Source organism: Sceloporus occidentalis, unplaced genomic scaffold, assembly GCF_023333645.1.
Source record: "Sceloporus occidentalis isolate IW3139 unplaced genomic scaffold, rSceOcc1.0.p SCAF_6, whole genome shotgun sequence".
Classification (NCBI taxonomy): Eukaryota; Metazoa; Chordata; class Lepidosauria; order Squamata; family Phrynosomatidae; genus Sceloporus; species Sceloporus occidentalis.
This window is the reverse complement of record NW_028316986.1, coordinates 64880047-64901952: the sequence shown is the minus strand read 5'-3', so window position 1 is coordinate 64901952 and position 21906 is coordinate 64880047. Positions and strand designations below refer to the sequence as shown.

Here is a 21906-nt window from a genome sequence, read left to right as displayed (position 1 = left end):
TTTTCAAATGAAAATGTGGATTCTTACTTCATTTTAAGGTTTCAGTACATTGTGTTCCATAAACTGAAGTTGTTTCAATTTTACTATTATCTTCTTTATGAATTAAGTCACTGGAGCCAATGTTTAATGTTTAATAGTTTAGTGTTTGATAGAAGAAAAACACATCTTGAGCATATTTAAATATGGGACATTTAGACTTAAGGCTGGAAATATGATTAAAGAATCTTCTGGATGATCATCTGTTTTTCAGTCACACCACTTCTAGCCAGAAATATGACTGCAAGGAAGCATCCCAAGTTAGCACTATGTGTACACATTTTCCTGAAGTTGAAAGCCCAGTTTTCTGTTTATGAGAGTGTAGGGGAGGATCCAACCCTCTGTTTTCATCCCTGCCCATAAACAGATGACCGCAGCTAATGGCACTGATTTTGGGTTCCCTGATAAAGCTTTTAACAAAAGGATTGTACTTGTATCGCAGTATACAGCAACACATATGTACTGCTGCACAGACTTGGGTCCATCATTGAAATGTTTAAGTCTTTATTAACTTCCAACCCTTGTTTTCAAAGTACAAGAAGTTGCAGTTTGAAAGCAAAGTTCACTTTTATCCAGAAACACCTTAGAGATTTTATTATTATTATTATTATTCAATTTTCTTATCTGACTAGGATGAAGAAGGGCTTCAAATTACCAGCATTTGTACTGATCATTACAGCAAGTACATGTTCAAGAAAAATAAATGAACATTTAGCAAAAATACTTCCTACGTAGAAACCCTGCAGTAATTCACCTGAAGAGAGTGTATTCTCAAGAAAAATGTGCAAACTTTAAAATTATAAATGAAGCTTCCACAAGACCAAAACAGGACAGGGTGGGGAGACTTAAGTAAACCACAAGTCCAGATCATTTGTACCTTTTCCAGTCTGTATAAAACAAATTCTTGCCATAACTTGTGACGCTGAAAGGATACTGGATTTCTTCAAGGATCTTTCGCCGACCAAGCTGATTGGGATCCATGCATTCGACTCTTCTGGTACCTACATGAAATAAAACAATTTAGTCTTTGTATGTGACAAATAGACCTTTTGTAGGGGAAAAGGTACAATAACACAAGAAAAAGAATATGTATTATGGTTTCCTCTAAGCTTCTATTATGCTTATCCATGCCAAATGTCCACATTTCTTCCAGGTAATCATTTATGTGAAGAACTGTCAGACATTTTAGACACTGTTACTCATTGTTTTGCACTGGATACAATCTTCTGTGTCACTACTGATGCTGGGCAAAGGACCTCCTGGCCATGGCAGCTGCCTGATACCCTGGGTCATGCTGGGTTAAGCTTGAAAACTGCATAGCTGTATGCTTCAAATCAGATACTGCAGGGAGTGTGCAACCCCATGACAATTCCAGATAAGCAACTATCTGCACAATAAGCAGTTGAAGAAATATTTTGTGACCTCTCTGAGTGTCTTTTATATACTTCCATTAGAATTAGATTTCTCTGGGATTTTTGCAAGAATTATATCCAGGATAGAATGGGAATTGTGTTTCTTTACTCACAGCAATTATTTATTTACAATGTTATTTCAAAATTGTTGTCTCTCAGATGAAAAGGAAAATTATTAAAGATAACAGAGAAAGTTGGGATTCATGCCATCTACTTTATTGCTAAACTAAAGCACTCCTGAGCCTTTTGTTCCATCAATCAAGTAATCTGCTACCACACTTTCATGTGCTCTAGTACTATAGAGAATAAACTTTTTTTAAAAAAAAAGTCTAAAAGATTTAAGAATTTATCACCCTAAAATATGTAAGTGCACAGAAATGAATTAAAAGTGGGGAAGCATCCATTTTTACCAAGAGATAGCCCCTGTATAGAAAAATACTGCTCATGTGTTTACTATGAAAATGAGGGGAGGTTGTATGTGTTTCCAGACAGAGAGCTTTCAGTATTATCGGTCATAATTAGAGACATGAAGGGCCAAAAAATGTGTGTGTTTTTTTAATCCCAATTTTTCTAAAGCCCCTTTTTTTTTGATGTGGGGAAAGGGATTAAGAAAAATGCATTATAAAATACTTTCTTTTAAAATGATAATGCTCATGCTTTTAAAAAGATGATAGAACTATTTCTTTCAAAACCTGGGCACAGTCAAATCAATGGAGAACAGAGGCAAAGCTAGATGTCTTCAAAATGAGGACCCCTCAAACAGCAACTAACAAATAGAAGGATGAACCCTAGTAATGTCAATAAACACAAGGGATAAGGTCCACAGATTCCTGCTCTGAAGAGATGCAAATATATTATCTTGCCTCCTGATCTCATCTACCTGCACAAGCCAGCTCCACATAATACATCACATGTCCAAGTTCTGGGTCAAAGTTCTAGGTCAAAAGGTTCAAACATCAAAGGTCAGCATCTTGGTTTGATCCAAGTTAAATTGTTTTTTGATCTCCTGAGGCAATGACTATATCTCAGCAAAACCTATCCCAGATTTTCAAAGAGGGTAAGTACAATAATCCAAGGGTACTTTCTATGTTGCAACAGGACAATGAAACATTCAAAAATCAGCACAATCTTTTCCAAGGAGACCCATGTTACATTTTCAAAGCAGTAAGTTCAACTGAGTATATTTTACAGTGCAGATCATCTTTTTACCTGCATCCACCCAGCACAACAGTGAAGAGTAAATATCAAATGTCAGTCCATTTGGTAGCCCCAAATCATCTTTGACAAGAATCCTTCTGTTTGTGCCATCCATGTAAGAAGTTTCAATTTTAGGGGCTTCTCTGTTCCAGTCTGTCCAATAAAGATTTCTGGAAGAAAGGTGTCAAGCAAAAAGCACTTTCAGTTTAGGATAACAGAAGATATACACAACCTGAATGCTGAACCAATGTCACTGAGGTTATGTAGGCTGTAATCTTTTATACACTTAACAGGAGATAAGTTTTACTAAATTCAATGGAACTGAAGTCTAAAGAAACATTCACTGTTAATAAGAGGTTGTTTTTTATAGCCATTGATGTCAGTGCTCCTTAATCGTAATAGGTAGCTACTACATGCATATACTTTCTATCACAGAAAAGTTAACAAGGCTTCTGAGTTTGTATAAAAATTCAATTAGAATTTTCCAGATTTTGAAAACCAATTCTGGAGACCAAGGAAGATAGTTTTGGGGGTATTTTGCATTTCCACCAGTAAGTGAAAAGAACTTGAAAAAACAATACTGAAATTAAATGGATTAAGAATGGATATGTTCTAAAAATAAGAGGTTTTACCTACCCCCTCATAGGATCTGCTACTATGGCTCTAGGGTTCACAAGATCAGTGTCAAACAGTATTCGGCGCTGGGTGCCATCTAGCTTTGCTACTTCTATTCTGTCAAGCTGAGAATCTGTCCAGAAGATAGTGCGGCCAAGATGATCAAGTGCTATTCCTTCAGGACTTTCCAAATCTGGAAAACAAAGTAAGAAAAAGACTGAAATCCTTAAATATTCATTTAAAATATACCAACCACTCCTCCTATTGGGGGTGAAATGGTTAAAATCAGGCCACATGAACAGTTTCAGGCTACATCCAGATACAGTCTAATGACTGAGCATCTTCCAAAACTAAAACAAAACCCACAAGAGAAGGATTAGATTATAAATCATCAGTTTTGCATATAAGCTCTTTAATATTGCTCCCTATTCTGACAATTCAAAACAGTAGCAGGTTAACAAAAAAATCTCATTAAAGATCTGGAGGCTCTGAATCAAATCCAGCTCTCCCCAAGTATTACCAAACTAGATGTGGAAGAGGTATGGTGACAGAAAGGTTGCAAAGGCAAAGGCTGAAAAAACACCAGCACTGACTACATATCCCATTTTAAAGAAGAACCCTGCATGAAAATGTCCTGCTGATGCAGATCTTAAGGATGTTGAGCTTCTGAAAAAAATTGTTCTGGCACTGTATAGCATGAACCAGACATAACCCTGATTTATACCTTTATTCATCTCACTTCAAGTATTTGCTATCAAATGTATAAAGGTGTTGTCAAGAGAGAGTTACCTCAGCAACTAGATGCTGGCATGTATTTCAGCTTCCCCTTCCCCATCCAGCAATCAGAAACAGTCTGAAAGGGGCCTGGGTCTGTTGGGATATATGCACGTGTGTTTGTGTGTATTGCTATGGGAAGTACTGGTTTCAAAAGAAAAAAGATGACATTATATACATCAGCATTTCATCATTTAGAAAACAAGACAGCTAAGAATTGGGGTAAACTTATCTAAAGTATGTTATATCTAAACATGTTAATAAAAACAGCAGAAAATGTAATATATTTTCTGATAATTAAATTATGAATTAAAATTAGATTTAATTTTCAAAATTGTTTGTGAAAAGTAATCAAACATTAAAAAACAAAAATTTTGGTCTACGCTATCAAGATTGGAATTACACTTAATGGTTAAGAATCTTGGAGAACAGATTTAAGGCTGGAACAATCCTGGGAAATATAAACGCAGAGGGTTTTTTGGACAGCGACCAGGTCTGAACAACAGGAAACAGCAGATAATGACCTGCTACCCTGGCCCCCAGGGGTTTGCTCAGCTCAAACACAGATTGAGGAATAAATGATAAAAAATAAATAAACTATATAGGTTCAAATGCATGTTATGCATTCCGCTACTTGAAAAAAGGAAAACATTTTTTTCTCTCCCCCACCTCCACCCGGGCTTTAATTGGAGACAAGCCCTTTCTTTCCTCCTTCCTTTGGTTCTTTAAAGAACAAACCATTCACAACTGAGCATATGTCTTTGAATACAGTTCCATTTGAGATAAATACTCTATAATTTCTGTTCCTCTCTCTCTCTCTCCTTCTCTCTTGTGTGTGTGCACATGCACACATGCGTGCACATATAGTTGTGTGTTAATACAGAGAACAGAGCTTAAATGTTTTTAGTCACCATGCTATCTTGGATCTCCTGGGAATTCTAGTCCTAAAAAGTAATTCCTCCAAGATTTGATCAGTACTAACACAGATTCACATATAATTTGATTAAAACAGGGGTTCCCAACCTGGGGGTCACAACCACTTTGGGGGTCGATCAACCCTTTCTTGGGGGTTGCCAGGTTGGGATTCGCCCCTGCCTCCTCCTCCTCCTCCCCTCTTCCCCATGGGTGCCGGTACCAGCGCCACCACAACGTGGGGACGGAGACAGGGACGGGGCTGCCTCCTCCTCCTTCCCTCTTTGCCATGGGTGCCGGTACCAGCGCCACCACAACATGGGGATGGGGACAGGGACGGGGCTGCCTCCTCCTCCTCCCCTCTTCACCATGGGTGCCGGTATCAGCGCCACCACAACGTGGGGACGAGGACAGGGATGGGGCTGCCTCCTCCTCCTCCTCCCCTCTTCCCGGCAGGTGCTGGCGCCAACAACACTACCGCACGGGGATGGGGATGGGGCACCTCCTCCTCCTTCTCTGATGGCGGCCGCGGCAGACCAGAGCAGGCCTGGCCAGCATGGAGGAGGAGGAGGGGTGAGGAAGAAAAGGCAGAAGGGCTTCCAGCAGCCTTTGCAGCCAGAAATCCCACCCCTTCTTCTGGCCAGCGGCTTCCATAATTGGTTGGGAGGCCGGGAAGGGGCGAGACTTCTGACCACAATGGTCGCTGGGGCTTGTAGGCAGATGGAAGTCCCACCCCTTCCTGGTCTCCCAACCAATCAGGGAGGCCGTCAGGCGGGACTTTCGGCCGCAATAGGGGTCGCAGACCAACAAAGGTTGGGAACCACTTGATTAAAAGAAACAGCAGCGTTGGAATATACAGTGGACCCTTGCCTTACACGGGATCCGTTCCAGACCGCCACCACCCCGCGTAAGGCAAATAACGCGTTTGCTCGAGCCTCATTGAATATAATGGGGTTTAGGCATGGTGGCACGCACCATTCATTGTATTGCAGCGCAGCTTCAGCCTGCATATGGCACAGGTGCACTGTTTCAACAAACTCTAGTCCATTACTGCATATGGCACAGGCGCACTGTATCAACAAACTCCAGTCCATCACCAGTGGACAGAGAAAAGACAATGGCTTTCTGGCACACTATGGATATTATTACACTGATTAGCATCCCTGCCTCATGAGGATGTTCTTGCCCAGTTCATCAGATCTCCTTCCAATTCCCAGCCTACACATACCACATTCCAAAACTCCCTCCACCATTCATATGGTCATCCCACTCTGGCCTTAGGTAAATTCTTTCCTACACCCTTTCTCCTTCAACAGTCATAGTTAAAACTGAACTTGTCACCTCATCACCATACCCACAAGTTTTGCATTTCTATGGCTATTCATACAGTCTGATTATAAAGGTCCTCCTTGGGCAACAGTTCACCCAATGCAGCTAAGTAAATAGACCAAATCTACGAAAGCTGATGCTAATCTTTCTCTCAGTTAATTTCAAAGATGCTACAACAACCCTTTGCATATTGATATTCCAGACTAACACACCTATGCCTCTGAAATATACTCTAAAGGTAATTCATATACATATGCATTATACACAGAAACACACTTGGTCAATGTGAACATGCAAGAGTCTAGATCCATACTCGATTTTTTAATTTTAAGAGTGGAAGTTAGTTTCTTCTTTTCTTTATATTATTGCTGTTGTTGTTAACTACCCTGGAATCAGCCCCAACTCATGGTGATTCTGTGGATGACACATTTCCAGGGCCAGCTCATCCATATAGGTGAACTAGGCGGCCGCCTAGGGCGGCAAAATGTAGGGAGCGTCGGGGTGGCAAGTGAGCCGGGAGGCCAGAGAGAGAGAGAGAAAGAGAGAGTGGCCGGAGCACGAAGCAAGCGGAGCAGCAGCCCTTTCCTCTCTGTTTACTTCTTTCCTCTCTTTCCTTCTTTCTTCTGTCTTCCTTCCCCCTTCCCTTCCCCCTCTCCTCTCCTTCCTTCCACCGCTTTTTCCTTCCTGCCTGCCTTGGTCCAGGGCTGCCCACCCACCGTGTTGCCACAGGCGCCTCCTCTGGGTTCCCCCTTCCCTTCCCCTCCCCAAGAGACTTGCCCTCCTCCTCGGCCATGGAAGGAGTGAGCAAGAGGGCCTCTGAGCATGTGGAGAGCGACACCCGACGTCCACTGGGCAACGCATTGGGTGGGCAGCCCTGGACCAAGGCAGGAAGGCAGGAAAAAGAAGAGGAAGAAAGAAAGGAGGAAGGAAGTTGAGGGGAAGGTGATGAAGCCAGGGATGGGAGAACTAGAGAATGAAAGAAGAGAGGAAGGAAAGAAAGGGAAGAGGAAGAGGAAGGAAGGGAGGAAGGAAAGGAAGGGAAGAAGGTGGGAGGAAAGAAAAAGGCAGGGTGAAGGAGAAAAGAGAGAGAAGGAGAAAGGGAGGAAAGGGAGGAAAGGAAAGCCCTGAGAGGTTGAGTGTGACTTGCCCAAAGTCACCCAGTGGGTTTGCATAGCCAAGCTGGGATTTGAACCCTTGTCTCCCAATAGTCCAATATTCAGGCCACTACACCAAGCTGGATCCCCCGCTGCATTTAAAGGTACAGTACTCAGTTATTATTTGTTGTTCTGTACCTTTAAGTTGTTTTCCACCATATGGAGACCCTAAAGCAAATCTATCCTGGGGTTTGCTTGACAATATTTGTTCAGAGGAGGTTTGCCATGGCTTTCCACTGAGGAGGCTGTGAGAGTGTGACTTCCTTGAGGTCACCCAATAGGCAGGGAATCAAATCCTGGTCTCCAGAGTCCTAGTCCAACACACAAACCACACAGAGCTACATCCCAACCTTCTATCCAGGAAGAATGTGAAAATGTCCTCCCTTTTGAGCATGACTGAGAAACATGAATTTATATTGTTTTTTATTAATGTTTTTGGCTTTTAGTTGGTCATGTCCTCCATTTTTCTTGAACATCCTACAATTTGTCCCTCCGTTGTGTCGTACATCATGTCCTACATTTTTCCTACACTTTGAGGGGCTACCGGGGGGGGGGGGGTGCCAAAACATTTCTCGCCTGAGATGGCCAAATACCTAGAGCCGGCTCTGGACATTTCCAAACTCCTCTATCCTCCATTGCTCTTCTTAGATCTTGCAAATTCATGAGCGTGACTTCCCTAATTAAGTCTAGCCATCAGGCGTGTGGTCCTCCTCTCTTTCTATTGCTCTTCCACTTTCCTAGCATTATTGTCTTTTTTAGAGAGTCATGCCTTCACATGATGTGGCCAAAATATGATAGCCTGTTTCATCATCTTGGCTTCCACAAAGAGTTTCATTTGATTTCTTCTAGGATCCGTTTGTCTTTTTGGCTGTCCACAGTATCCTCAGCCCTCTTCTCCAGCAACTCAAAAGAGTTTATTTTCCTCCTTTTTTTTTCTGCTGTCCACCTCTCACGTTGGTACATGATGATGGGAAATACTATAGCTTGGACAATTCCGATTTTAAAGCTCAGTTGTATGTATGTCTGTACTCTTTAGGATCTTATCTAGTTCTTCCATAGCTGCTCTTCCCATTCCTAGTTTTCTTATTTCTTGACTGCAATCATGATTCTGATCAATGTTTGATTCTAGGTACACAAACTCTTTTAACTATTTCAACTTTTTCATTGTCTAAGTTGAATTTATGTATTACATCTCTGGTCATTTTTTTTAATGTTCAACTTTAAGCTTGCCTATGAACTTTCAGCTTTGACCTTTCTTAGTAATTGTTCCAAGTCTGTGATGTTGTCTCCTAGCAATATAATGTCACCTGCATATCTAAGATTTTTTTAAATAAGGCTCTCTAAATATATACTCCTCCCCACCAATATTTTATAGCTGAGGACTTCCAAACACATAATATCGGTAAATAGGGATTGCAGGAGTATGACTGCTCACATAACCATTCAAGTTAATACATGTTTTTTTTATTTTCACAGATTATGTAGCACTTAAGACTGTTATAAAATTTTAGCACATCATAAATTTTCAGTATGCAGTGTGTGTGTGTTGCTCCAGGAACCAGCAATATAAATTACAACAGAAATCAATGTAACCCTATATAAAGCCAAGAGATTTGCTTTAAGCCAAAAGTCCTGCAATAGAGACTAAGCTCTAGCTCTCCTCTCCAATACATTGTCTAAAATTATTCCTTCTTATTTCAAGCAAAACAATGTACAACAGGAGCTTCCATCTATTACGATTTAAGAATAACTGCTTGTATCACCAGGAGTCCTAATCTGAAAGCAGAACAATTTATTCCTTTGCTGTCTTTCATCTCTGAGCCATCAGTCAGGAGAGTTAATGTAGCATTGTGGCCTAGAGTAAAATGTTTTTCCAGGCTGGTTGAAAAGCAGCCAGACAGAAACTCAGCCCATACTGGATGCTATGAAGTTTGCAATGCATACTGTAAGCATCCCTAACCCCATTTTAGGCATAATTTTGTGCAACTGTATTATTAGTGTTACAGCAAGACTGTCTGGATGGCATTCAAGGCTCAGAGCCTTGCAACAGGCAGGATTATGAAGCTACATACAACTCACCCAGCTGATTAAATTGCAGCAAGGGGGAACATTACTCCCTGTAGAGTAGCCTCTGCAGCTGTGGAATTTGGGAAGCTTATGCAATTCATAGGCAATGCAGCTGGAGAGGCAGATAATAACTGGAAGGGGCTATATTAAAGAGGACAGAACAATCCAACTATGCACTACAACAACATTATCATTAAAAAATTTAAATAATGAACACAAATACAGCACACAAAAGTTATGCAGTGTGATAAAATATTGCAGTTAGGAACAAACATTCAACTTAGTAAAGTTTTTTCATCTGTTGCCGAATCTAAAATGAAAGACTGGTAGACCAGACTAAAAAGACAAACGTCTGAATTGAATTATATTTACAAATTCCAATCCATTAGCAGCGGTATGAACAAAGGCAATGGCTTCATGGCACACTACATATATTAATAGAAGAGTCCTCATTATTGTAACAAAGGGAATCTTGACACCCAAGAAAGTGACTTGTGGTAAGCAGATTCATTATTTTCATACATCAACATTAACTGATCACTGTAAAGATCTGAAAGAACTGTATCTCTGTAGTCAGCCCTTTGAAAATGTAGGTCAAATGTCATAGTTTGCATCCTTCTGGATTGTATTATATTCCACCCCACTCCCACAAGGGTATATGTATGCTTTATACTTGAGCATTTATTATCACTCTGCAAGCATCCAAAGAAGTGGATTTATATCCATGAAAGCTAGCAAAAATAAAATGCAATTAGTCTTAAAATTACTGCTACATTCCTTTTTCCTCCTCCCTAACTTCTTTTTATAGTTTTACTTTTTTACTCTACAGCTGATTTTGAAGGAATCCATGGCTAATTAAACACACTTGTACATACACAATTACACAGAGACAGAGTGGGGAAGAGACAAGCACATATATTGGGGTCATTTTTTGCCATTGTAGCTACACTTCTATTGAATACCTTTGGGATTATCTTTGGGTAGTTTTATGCAAGAAAAATGTGCAACATTAAAATCAACATTAGTCACACTGAACTTTAAGGGGAGTCAGCTTATCTTGAGCTTTCTTGTACTATTTAAATTCATAATACATTCTTATTAAGGCATAAGAAAAAGATATGTCTCTGTAAAACTATTTATACTGAGGAAAGAAAAAAATATGCAGATTGCAATATTTCATAGTTCAGTGCCAAATCAATTTGAATGACAACTTTATTTTTAAAAATGTCCTCTTCTGCTGACATTTACTAATAAACTAAAAGCATCTCGGCTGAAGAAAGGATAAAAGGTAACTGTAATGGCCAGCAACCTGCCCCTGTAAACCTATACAAGGTTCTATAGCTGATTATACTAATAAATATACATGTTCACAGCCTATTCCTATTGATGCATGTCTAGAAGGCATCAACAGATATCAAGGGGTTGTCTGCATAGGCTAAATGGCCTGAATCCCCCCCTCCGCCAGGCCTTCTTTTATCTAATGTAGACAACGCAAGCCAAAACACCAGTGGCCAGCATCATGCCCCTATTTGCCTATGCAAACACAGATCCAGAGGATCTGGTCTGATCCCGAGGTAAAGACCCTTTAGCCCAGTGTAAAATAGCCCTGGTTTTGTGTAGTTTCTAAGAAGTTCTGTGGCAAAACTGAGCTGTTCACAAAGCATCTCTCCACATTCCTTACCTTTCTGGCTGGTGATTCATCTGAGAAGCCCCCCAGTCACCCTGTCTCATGCGAAAATGGGGCACTTTCAACACTAAATGGGTGACTGGGGGGGGGGGGTTCTCAGAAGAATTGCCTGCTGGAAAGATAAGGAGTGATGCTCAGTCTTGGGTTGGTGGAGGGACAGGTGTGTGAACCAACCAAGGGACTAACCCAAGTGAGCACCAGAGGCAGGATAGCACGGGTTGAGCCTGTGCTATCCTGCCCCATCTGCTCAGGCCCCAAGAAGCATTAAGAAATGTAAGAAAATATTCATAAGCTCAGCTGAGAGACTTGAATGTCCCCTTTGCTCTGTACCAACTTTACATTAATATGTTTTTGACTTGGATTGTTTAACTTGTTTATGAAATTCTCTTTCCTTAATCCTGGAAATAATGGGATGTATAGAACTGCTGTCTCTTTTCTAATCCAGCCATGGGTTCTAACAGCCAAGATGGACAGGGAAGCAGCTTTTGGCCACTCCTCCTCCCTCCATTATTCTATATCTGTTCTAACCGTTTGAGGAACCCTTCAGAATAAAATTAAAGGTAGTAAAGAGTGTTGCAGACAAGGTAGTAAAGAGGGAGAATGGCCTACAAACTTCTTCATTCTATTCTGCTACTGGAAGTCATTGCTGGATGAAAGAGAGACACCAGCTTGATATAACCAAAACTCATGAAGAAGAAATATATACAATCTTACCTGTCTTTATGATGGATACTGGCTCTCCTCCACCCAGGCTGGCTCTACTGATGGATGGGCTGCTGATGTCTGTCCAATAAACCATCTTCTCTAAGCAGTCATAAGCAACTCCAATAACAACTTTATCCTGCAAGTTAGGAAGACTATTAAAAGTCTCAAAATATATCACATTTCCAATTCTAAAACAAATGCTTACGGGTTAAATTTGTTAAAACATTTAGGTAAAACCTGTAGAGTGAATGTTAAAAGGGAAAATGTATCAACAATAAAAGTTGCTAACAGCTGGGAGTAAAAAACAACAACAAACCAATTCATTACAGTCACTGCCTGGATGCATCCCAGGTCAAAGCCTCGCTCAGCCAGCACTTTTTCATAGTTTTTCAACTTCAAAAATTGGCCGGCTGAGCGACGCTTGGACCTGGGATCCACCCAGGTGGCGGCATCCTGGCTAGATAGGCAACAATTTAGGTATGATAACATCCGGGGGCATCCCAGATCCTGAATTCAAGCTGGAAGAGGTAAGCTGGTTTATTTGTAAATTAGTTTATTTGTTTATTTATAAATTCCTTAGTCCAATCTCTATTGTTTCATAGTATGGATCCAAAACAATATGTCATATATAGTATATATACAGCATATGTATCATATGTATGCAATATAAAGATTCTTCAGAAATTCCTGACAGTAAGCATAAACTGTTTTGGATGGCAGTGGGCACTCCTGCATTAAAAGTTTTTATGTAGAGGCTGCATAGCCATCTGCCAGGAATGCTCTAACACAGATTTTGTGCGCTGGTAGAGGCTGGATTAGATTACTCTTGGGGATCATTTCTAATTCACAATTGTATGGTTTACTATCAGGCTGTGATTCAGCAGCAGAACACACACTTTGCATACAGAGGTCTAAGCCATCTCAAGTTAAAAGGCTAAAAGGGTCTTGTGACTGTGGCCTTCCAGAGCTGCAGCAGGCCAGAGTAGATTGCATTTGAGCAGAAGGTAGGATTGACTATACTAGTATATTGCTGCATAATTTGCAACAGATTAAGAAAGATTAACAATAGCAGCAACAAAATGATGCTCTCCCCGTACATGCTCTAAACTTAAAGGTAAAAGGTAAAAATGTCTAGTCATAACCAAATGTAGGGGCAGTGCTCATCTCCATTATTAAGCAGAAGAACCAGCATCCAGTGGTCATGTGGCCAGCATGACTGCACCGAACTGCCAACCTTCCGACCTTACAATAGTCAGAACTGGTGTCTTAACCACTAAGCCACCGCATCCCTAAACCTAGACTTCTGAACATTTGGAGAACTTCTGAAGAACTTTCAGTTTTCCTATTTTAGTAAAACATTTGAATAGTTCTACTGCCCCTATTAATTTTATTTGTTAAAATTCTGCTGTTCTCAGTACATTCTTCAGTCCCCTTCACCCCTTCACCTTTACTGCCTTTATATACTGGGCCCTTGGTATCCGATGTGGTTTGTTCCAGGACTCCCTATGGATACCAAAATCAGTGGATGTTCAAGCCCCGTTAAATACAGTGGCACAGTAAAATGATGTCCCTTATATAAAATGGGAAAATCAAGTTTTGTTTTTTAGAATTTATACATTTTTTAAAACATTTCAAGCCATAGATAGCTGAATCCATGGAGAAAGAATCCGTAGATATGGAAAGCTAACTGTATTTCTCTCCCCTTCCCTTTCAAATATACGAACTTGTTGTGGATATCTTCATATGTTTTCATCAACTATATCACCCCCTATGTTTCCTTGAACTTTGCTTACTTTCTTAAATGAATTCCATAATATCTGGAATAGATAGGATCCGAACCTCTGAAATCCTTGACACAGCCTGAAAACCTGCTCTGAAGAGGATCGCAGCATCATAAAGCAGGTTTGAGGGGTGCCTGGAAGGCTGTAGTTAGAAGAAGAGATTGTGCCTTCTACTGATTTCCATGATTAGTTTCATTAGCAGATGTTCCCTATTGTACTCTGGCCAAAATGAAAATCTAAAGAAAATTCTACCATTTGGGACCTCGTCAAAGGCCTTACTGAAATAAAAATGTGCTGCATCCACAGCAGCTCCCAATCTACCAAGCTTGTAACTATGAAAAAAGGAGGTAAGATTAGCTTGCCATGTCTTGTTTTAGAGAAACCCATGTTGCCTCTTCCCCCTTTTGTACAATAGGGGATTGGACTGGTCTTGCATGGCAGGGGGTTGGACTGGATGGCCCTTGTGGTCTCTTCCAACTCTATGATTATGATTCTAATGGTAAAACACTGACACATTAATAAAGATGTACCAATAAGAATCAAAGGGTATGACGAAATGAAAAAGGAGGGGGCCATTACACATAAATAAGAAATGCAAGAAAAGATGAGAGCACTGGAAAATGGTATACTTACTCATTGAGACCAGGCATAGAGAAGGGGCTAGAAAAGAAACATATGAAAGAGTATAGGAGACTGACTGGAGTGCAAGAAATTATTAAGCAAGATTGTACATTTTATAAAAGGAGAAGAGAGTATCAAGCAGAGGAAGATGAAGCACTCCATGGAAGAAATTTAAAGGCCACATAAAGTTTTAGCTAGTATGTGCTGCTAAAATTCAAGAGTCTCTAGTACTATTTAAAAGCACTGGAAAGTTTATAGGAGATTCTGACTTGCTAAGAAAGGCTATGAAAAGTAATTTTACATACAGCTTAAATTTATTTATAATAGCTTGGAGGGCCTATTCTGGAAAAATGAAAAGTCGAAAGATATTGTGCAACAGGAAGAACATACTTTTCTTTGGGAATGCTCTTCCTTACAATTACAAATCTGGCCATGACTTCAGGATTTATTGATTTGTCTATTTATTTAAAGTATTTTTGTATTGCTTCCAGCCCACAAAGTCTCCTAAGGCAATGAACAAGTAAAAACCAATAAAAACAATACAGACACGAAAACATTTTTAAAAACACATTAAACTGCTCTTTTAAAAATCCTAAAAGCTATTTAAAAACAATCCCAAAATCCAGTTTTAAAATAGCTGAACAGCAGTTTCAAACACTGAATGCTACCATCCATTTCAGGGTCCTTGGGCTTTTGTTTTCTTAGTAACTGCAACCTAAGCCTTAAAAATGGATTTTGAGCCTTCAAAACATATGGGAAATCAAGTTAGATTTTTTTTAAAAAAAGTCAGATGTGTCATTGTTCTTGATACTGAATTTGAAACGTACTCTTTCTTAGTAACTCTTTAGTTAAAAACTTGCTTTCACTAAACCAAATGGTCACATCGTGTTCAAGGCTTACTTACAGGCACATGCAGCAAAGCTTTTGCATCCAGTTTCCTCATATCATTTCCCTCTAGAGGGACATGGTCAATCTTTCCACTCTGAGCAATCAGTAAGTGTGTTCCTGGAGGCAGAGGAATTGTATCTGGTTTTACGGAAGGACCAACTACAACAGGGGGAGCAACTGTGCTCAGACCTTATTGACAAAGGACAGAAAACATATGCAGTCAGATTGTGCAAATGCAAATGAAGCTAAATGCAAATGGGGCCCCACTTGCAAGAGGTAATTACACTAAAATAGACAGAACATTGCCAAAATTTTACACATCAAAACACCTTAGAAGATTCAACAGGCGCCAGTGAAGCACATCCTTAATAGAGCTGCATTTGCACTGCAGAAATAATGCAGTGCGACAACGCCTTAACTTTCATGGCTCAATTTGTACAGTAGTATGTTGTGGCACCAAAACTCTTTGACAGACACTAAATAACTCATAAAACAACAAATCCCAAAATTCCATAGCACTGAGCTATGGTAGTTAAACTTGTGCCAAACTGCATTATTTATGCAGTGCAGATGCAGCCTTGCTTAAGTAAACATACATAGCTTTGTACCAAATGTCTCTTCTGAGAATACAAGTGCATACTTTTACCTGGGTGAGCTCATTATAATTCAAAGAAATGTATTAGGAGAGAACTGTTCATTCCATTCTATATTTTTTCCAGAGAAATAAAACATATCAAGGAAGATGTTTTGCCATCTGGACCGCTCACATACATGACTAAATGTATTTCAGCTATTTCTGTTACCACCAAATGTCTTATTTCATGTATTTATAAGGCAGTAAATACAGGCTTGGTGTCTGCAGCTGGCACAGCAGGGAAAATCTTCAAAAAGGTTTGAAGGCCTAGGAACCAACTGGAAGCCAATAAGAACTAACATTACATGTGCTCAGTGCAGTCCATACTAATCAGTACCTGATGGCTATATTATAATTTTTTATAGCAATAGCATTTAGCATTTATATTTATATTCTGCTTAATAGTGAACTCAGCACTCTCTATGTGGTTTACAACATATAAGTCAATTGCCCCCAACAAGCTGGATACTCATTTTACCAACCAATGAAAGGATGGAAGGCTGAGTCAACCTTGGCGCTCACAATGTTGTAGTTGCAGTACCAGCATTTAACCATTCCTTCACCAAGGCTCCTTGTAGTTTCAGAAGAAGCAGTAATATTAGTCTCTTACAGCATAGAAAGGAGGGGGGCGAATGTAGCCACATTTTTAAGACAAACTGGTTTTACATAAAATTGCTTACAAAAAGTCAATTTCTTTGGGTTCAAACTCAAAGAATTATGTTGTTATATGTGCAGTAGTAAAGACTCATACTAATTCATGCAGTGTGCCATGAAGCATTTTCTTTGTCCATACTTCTGTCAATAGATTGGAATTTGTAATTGTAATTCAATTTAACTGTTTCTGGCCCAAAACAGACAGGCCAAATACAGAGCTTCCAGCCTCTTCGGAAGCATGATGTTTAAATGATGCACGCTTCTGAAATGGCCAGAAGCTGCTCTAAGGCTGTGTAAGGTGGCCTGAAGCCACTGGCAAAAGGAGTGGATTTAATCCGCTTCTGCCAGTGGCTCATTTGTGACCGACACCGCAGTCCACTTCAGGAGCAGGCTGTCTGGGCTCCATGGTTCCAGGCCAAAAGGGACCAGAGCACCCTCTGGCAGCTCTTTTTGGCCCATCTGCTTCAGCTTTCTCTTTCTAATCCCCCTTTATAATTTCCTTGGTCAAGGACTGCAACCTTATATGTCCAGGGAGCTTGAAATGTACTGTATCAGATTTTTTGGTATTGCCAGTTCTAATGAAAGGAACTGAGTGAACACTTAAAAACAGAATAACACACTGCCAGAATTAAATTACAAGTGTTAAAAAAACAAATGGGACAAGCACCGTCTCCAGCCCATTTTCTTGTAAATATTGTCAATATCTGGCACCGGGGGTCAAACCTTAAGTGATGAGAAAGATGAGTTAGATATGGCATGGGTCTCAAGCAATCATCCATCTGTACTGCCAACTATAATAAACTTCAGAGTTAAGGGGGAACAATTCAAAAATAGATGTTTGCTGATGACGTTTTTAAAAAAGTCACACCAGTGAACTGGTAGAAGTCACTTAAGAACTTGGATTTAGATTCTGTTGAAGTAATGATTTCACTTTTAACAGCAGTAGCTTCTTCTGCTGGCATACAAAGAATATTATTTTCCTTTGGATTCATTCATTCTAAACTGAGAAATTGTTTGGGACCTGAAAAAGCAGGATTTTTTTTCTTTTCCAGATTATGAACAGACAAGAAGATGAAGATGACTGAACTACAGGGGACAGTATTTTAATCTTTTCATGTGTGGACTGGGCTGATAGTCTAAGGTTTGTTTTTTTTAAAGATATTTTGTTTGTCCACATCAGATAACAAACATGAATGTTTACTCAAATACAAGAATATATACTGTATATACTTGTGTATATTCTAAAGTTCTAGAAATTTAGATTAAAAAATTGACCACAAAACCTGTCGACTTATCCACGGGTGAAAGCACTGTATATACTTGGCTATAAGTCGATCTCATGTATAAGTCGAGGGCAGGTTTTGGGACCAAAATTATGGATTTTGATATGACCCATGGATACGTCAAGGGTAAAACTTAGGGGCATGTAACAAAGGATCAAAGGAAAACAATGTCAAAGAACTTGCAAAATTCCAGCAGGCATAACTGTATGTGCTCACATTAAAGACTGAATGGATAAGAGAGTAGAGTGAGATCAGTGCTTCCAGGACAGATTACACTCTTGTCTTTCACCAGAGGATGGTTCTTTTTTCATAAGAGTTAAAGTACAGTACTTACATCGACCTGTTGATAAGTCAACTCAGTTTTTTTGGGTCAATTTTTTGACTAAAATTTCTAGACTTATATATGAGTATATACAGTAAGTACTGTATTTTAACACATACACACATACATATATATATGGTGAAAGGCAAGAGTTTAATCTGCACTGAGTAGAGAGTAAAAGCACTCACCCCCTTTTACTCTCTCAGCCATCCAGACTTTAGTATGTGCACAAATAGTTAACCCTGATGGAATTTTGTAAGTTCTTTAGCCTTGTTTTCCTTTGCTTCATCCTTTACATCATTCATTACATGTGCCTAAATTTTACCCTCAACTTGTCGATGGGTCATATCAACATGCATAATTTTGGCCTGTAACTTGCCCTCGACTTATAGTCAAGTATATATGGTTAACTATAATGTTATTGTTTTAGTTAAATTAAACTATTTAAATTGTTATAAGGTTATTATTATTATTATTCCAATAAAATACAGTAGAAAGTTTGTCCAAATATTAATGATTAACCTATTAAACTGGAGATATCACATTATAATAATTTCATAATTATCTACCTATGATGTGTTTCTAATAGTATAAGCAGTGTTTTCAATTTAATTATAAAACTAATCTAACATGTTGTTATTCTAAAAATGAAAACTACATCTGGAAGTAAATATTAAGATTATACCAACAAGAATGAGTCTTCGGTAACTACACTGTACAAAATAAGTATTAAGCTTATAGTGAGGAAGAGTCCCCTTTTGGGAGTGGGGGGAAATCATATGATTACATTGTGTCTTTCTGAATAGTGATTTAAATCAAATTGATTTAAATCAAATACATCCTGGTTATGTCAATCCTTTCAACATGGCTTATTAACATGGAAAGTCTAAGTGAATAGGAAAGTTTGGAAAAGGGCTGTAAGAGAGACCTGTGATCTAAGCGACCAATTAATCAAAATCTAAATGAGGAAACTGTTACTTCTTACATGGAGGTTGGATTCCTGGGCCACTCTTGGTTCCATCAATTTCATTACCATCTCTGTCTACACACCAGCAAAATCCAGTACTTGAATGGCACTGGGTTGGCAAATAATTCCCATAGACATCACACTGAGGAATAAACTGGCCAACTGGCCTGGGACCTCTTGGTCCAAAAGCCACAATTTGTTCTTGTTCCCGCTGACATTTTGTCTTCTCTACTTCTGCAAATAAAAAAAAACCAATATGAAAATGAAAGGAAGAGTTGTTTGTACAGTATTCATTTCCCATTCCATTTGTATTATATTCTACTTACAAAATCCACTGTAAGTAGACTGTAACCAATTTACCGCCCAAGGTTCTTCTGCATTAGAAATAGGTGATACATGGGTCATTAAAAAGTTTGAACATTAAATGACATCAAATGGTTTTTGCATCAGTGGTTTGGCTGAAATGAGTTTGGGATGGAGCAGAGCAGGACAAGTACTGGTCAAGCAGGAGAACTTATTTAAGTTGACTTGTGGGATTCAAGAACTGCAACACTCCAGAGTTGTAGTAGGGATTCCTAAGCTATGGGTATTTACAATAGCAATAGGTTACTGCTGATCTTATGAGTTAAAAAACCTTAAACTTTTTTCTTGGATATTCAACACTAGTAAAATCCTGCCTAATCTTATCAGAAGCTGAAAAGAAAAAAATTATATAGTTTATGCAACTCATCATGTGTTGCCTGTGATTATAGCAAATACTTTAAGCAGACAGGGAGCAAAAGATATATTACATCCATTATTAAGATACATAGTAATACTATCATCACATGATAAGCAATTTCTGTGCAGTTTCTCATCATGTATATAGGAAATTTTCTACAAGTTGCCATAATGACTAGTAATGTTACTATTTACCATAGTGTGGAAACTGGTAAAAAGTTAAAGGTTTCCCCTTTGACAAGATTGTCTAGTTGTATCCAACTGTAGGGGGTGGTGCTCATCTCTGTTACTAAGCCAAGGGAGCCAGTGTTGTCAAACACGACTTCATGGCCATGTGGCCAGCATGACTGCACGGAACACTGGTGAAGGACAGGCTGCCCAAAAAGGGCGGCCTGCCAGTGGCCTAATGTCCTCCGGAGGGAAGCTGCAGCCGTCAAACTGCACGGTTTCCCTCTGCAAGAAAAAGAACCGGGAAAAACTGGGTTCTTCTTGCGCCACAGGGCCAACATAACGAGTGCACCACTCCTTACGTAAGCACTGTGTGGCAACGTGCGGATGCCATGCAGTGCTTACGTAACAATGGCGGAGCCCATGTACATGGGGTTTATTTTGTTCTGTGATCCATAAGTTCATGATGACAAAAGAAGCCATCTGTGCTTTTTTAAGTGATGCATCTAGATAGCTTCAGAGACTGGCAGATGAAGACATTGTTGTTGGAATGCTGTTCTTATAGTTCAGGGGTGGGCAACTGTGATAGTGGCCAATTTCTGCCCCCTTGCTGTAGTGATCACACATCACATTTTCAGTTGAAAATCACTCCCAGACATGACCAGAAAACTACTTCTGGTTTTCTTTTGGGAAAACCTTGGGGACAGGTTGGCAATCAGGGAGGGTATGTGGTATTTTTTTATTACTATTATCATTCTAGATGACAGTTTGTAGCACTTTGGGAGTGGGCTTTTTTGTCCATTTGGGAGCAATGAGGGGGTTGATGAAGGACTTAAGGAGAACAGAGAGTGGAGGCTGCGTGTACTTTTTGATTCCCGTTATAGCAAATTCAATTGTTTTTCTTACACAGAGCACTGTTAATTTGACATAGGCTTTTGCCTATTTTCCCCATTGATTACACATATTAACCATTTTGGCAAACGACTTTTAGTGGTCACAGACTCTAGCCAGACTGTCCGGGTTGGTTTCTGTTTGGTAAACATAGTTGATGTGGCATGAAGGGGTGACAAGTTTGGCCATCTGTTTCTTTTTGAAATGAAACAATGGAGCGTGAGGGAATAATGAAGTACAGACATTCTTAATAGCTGCTGGAATGTCACTGCTTACATCAGTAACTCTTTTGTTAACAAGCTGGCTATGTGCTGAATATATGTTAAAGTTCCGGGCAATTTTCACAGCCACTTCAAGTGATGGATTTGTTATATAAATATAAGAACTGTATCTGTATGATCAACCCTCTAGCTCAAAGATTCGGAGAGTCTTAAAGTAATATTAAGACTATTTGTATTAACTAAAAATAAATCGCTAACAAAGATGTAAAACATAATCCTATATGTCTGCAATAACTAGAGACAAAACAATACCATAAGTAAACCATAGCTGGCTGGCTCTTTTCCTGGCTAGCTGAAGCACCATATTCTGTTCTTTAACTAAGAAGAAAAACATGTTGGAGGAGACAGGCAGGTTTTAATTTGTTCACTGAGACTGAAAAGCTGTTAGGCTGCTGTGCAAGAAGGCTTTCCATTTTCTCATCCCGAAGAGCAGTGAGAGGCACTCAGAGCTGTTCTTGAAGGCCAAGTATTCTGTGGGTCTAGTTCTGTACTAGTGCAACATTCAAGCTCAGTCTGGGCAGTGGTACATAAAACAACTTGGCAAAGTTACTTGAGGAGGGTTACAGCTCTCACGATTCCCCCAGCCAGAATGGCCAATATTTGCCAAGTTGAGGCATATATGTAGATGCTGCATTGCACCAGCAAAAGTCAGCCTATATCTGATCTGAGGGACCTGAATAAAGGGCTACCTGCTCATAAGAAATGATTTTAATAAACATGTGTAATGAGTTGGGGGAAAATACAGTTCATTTTATCTGAATATCTCATCCTCAACTAGCAAAGTCTTTTTCTTTCATTTTGTTTTTGT

General features: G+C 39.5%; 1 protein-coding gene across 1 annotated transcript in view; it reads right to left on the bottom strand.

The window, feature by feature from the left end:
- NID1 (nidogen 1) overlaps positions 1-21906 on the bottom strand; it is a 70895-nt gene that overhangs the window by 7793 nt on the left and 41196 nt on the right. The window contains exons 13-18 of the mRNA XM_089529453.1: positions 19057-19272; positions 15195-15367; positions 11898-12024; positions 3282-3453; positions 2658-2815; positions 914-1037 (exon numbers count right to left, since the gene is read on the bottom strand). Coding sequence (XP_089385579.1) covers positions 914-1037; positions 2658-2815; positions 3282-3453; positions 11898-12024; positions 15195-15367; positions 19057-19272 — 970 coding nt within the window. The remainder of the gene's footprint in view (positions 1-913; positions 1038-2657; positions 2816-3281; positions 3454-11897; positions 12025-15194; positions 15368-19056; positions 19273-21906) is intronic.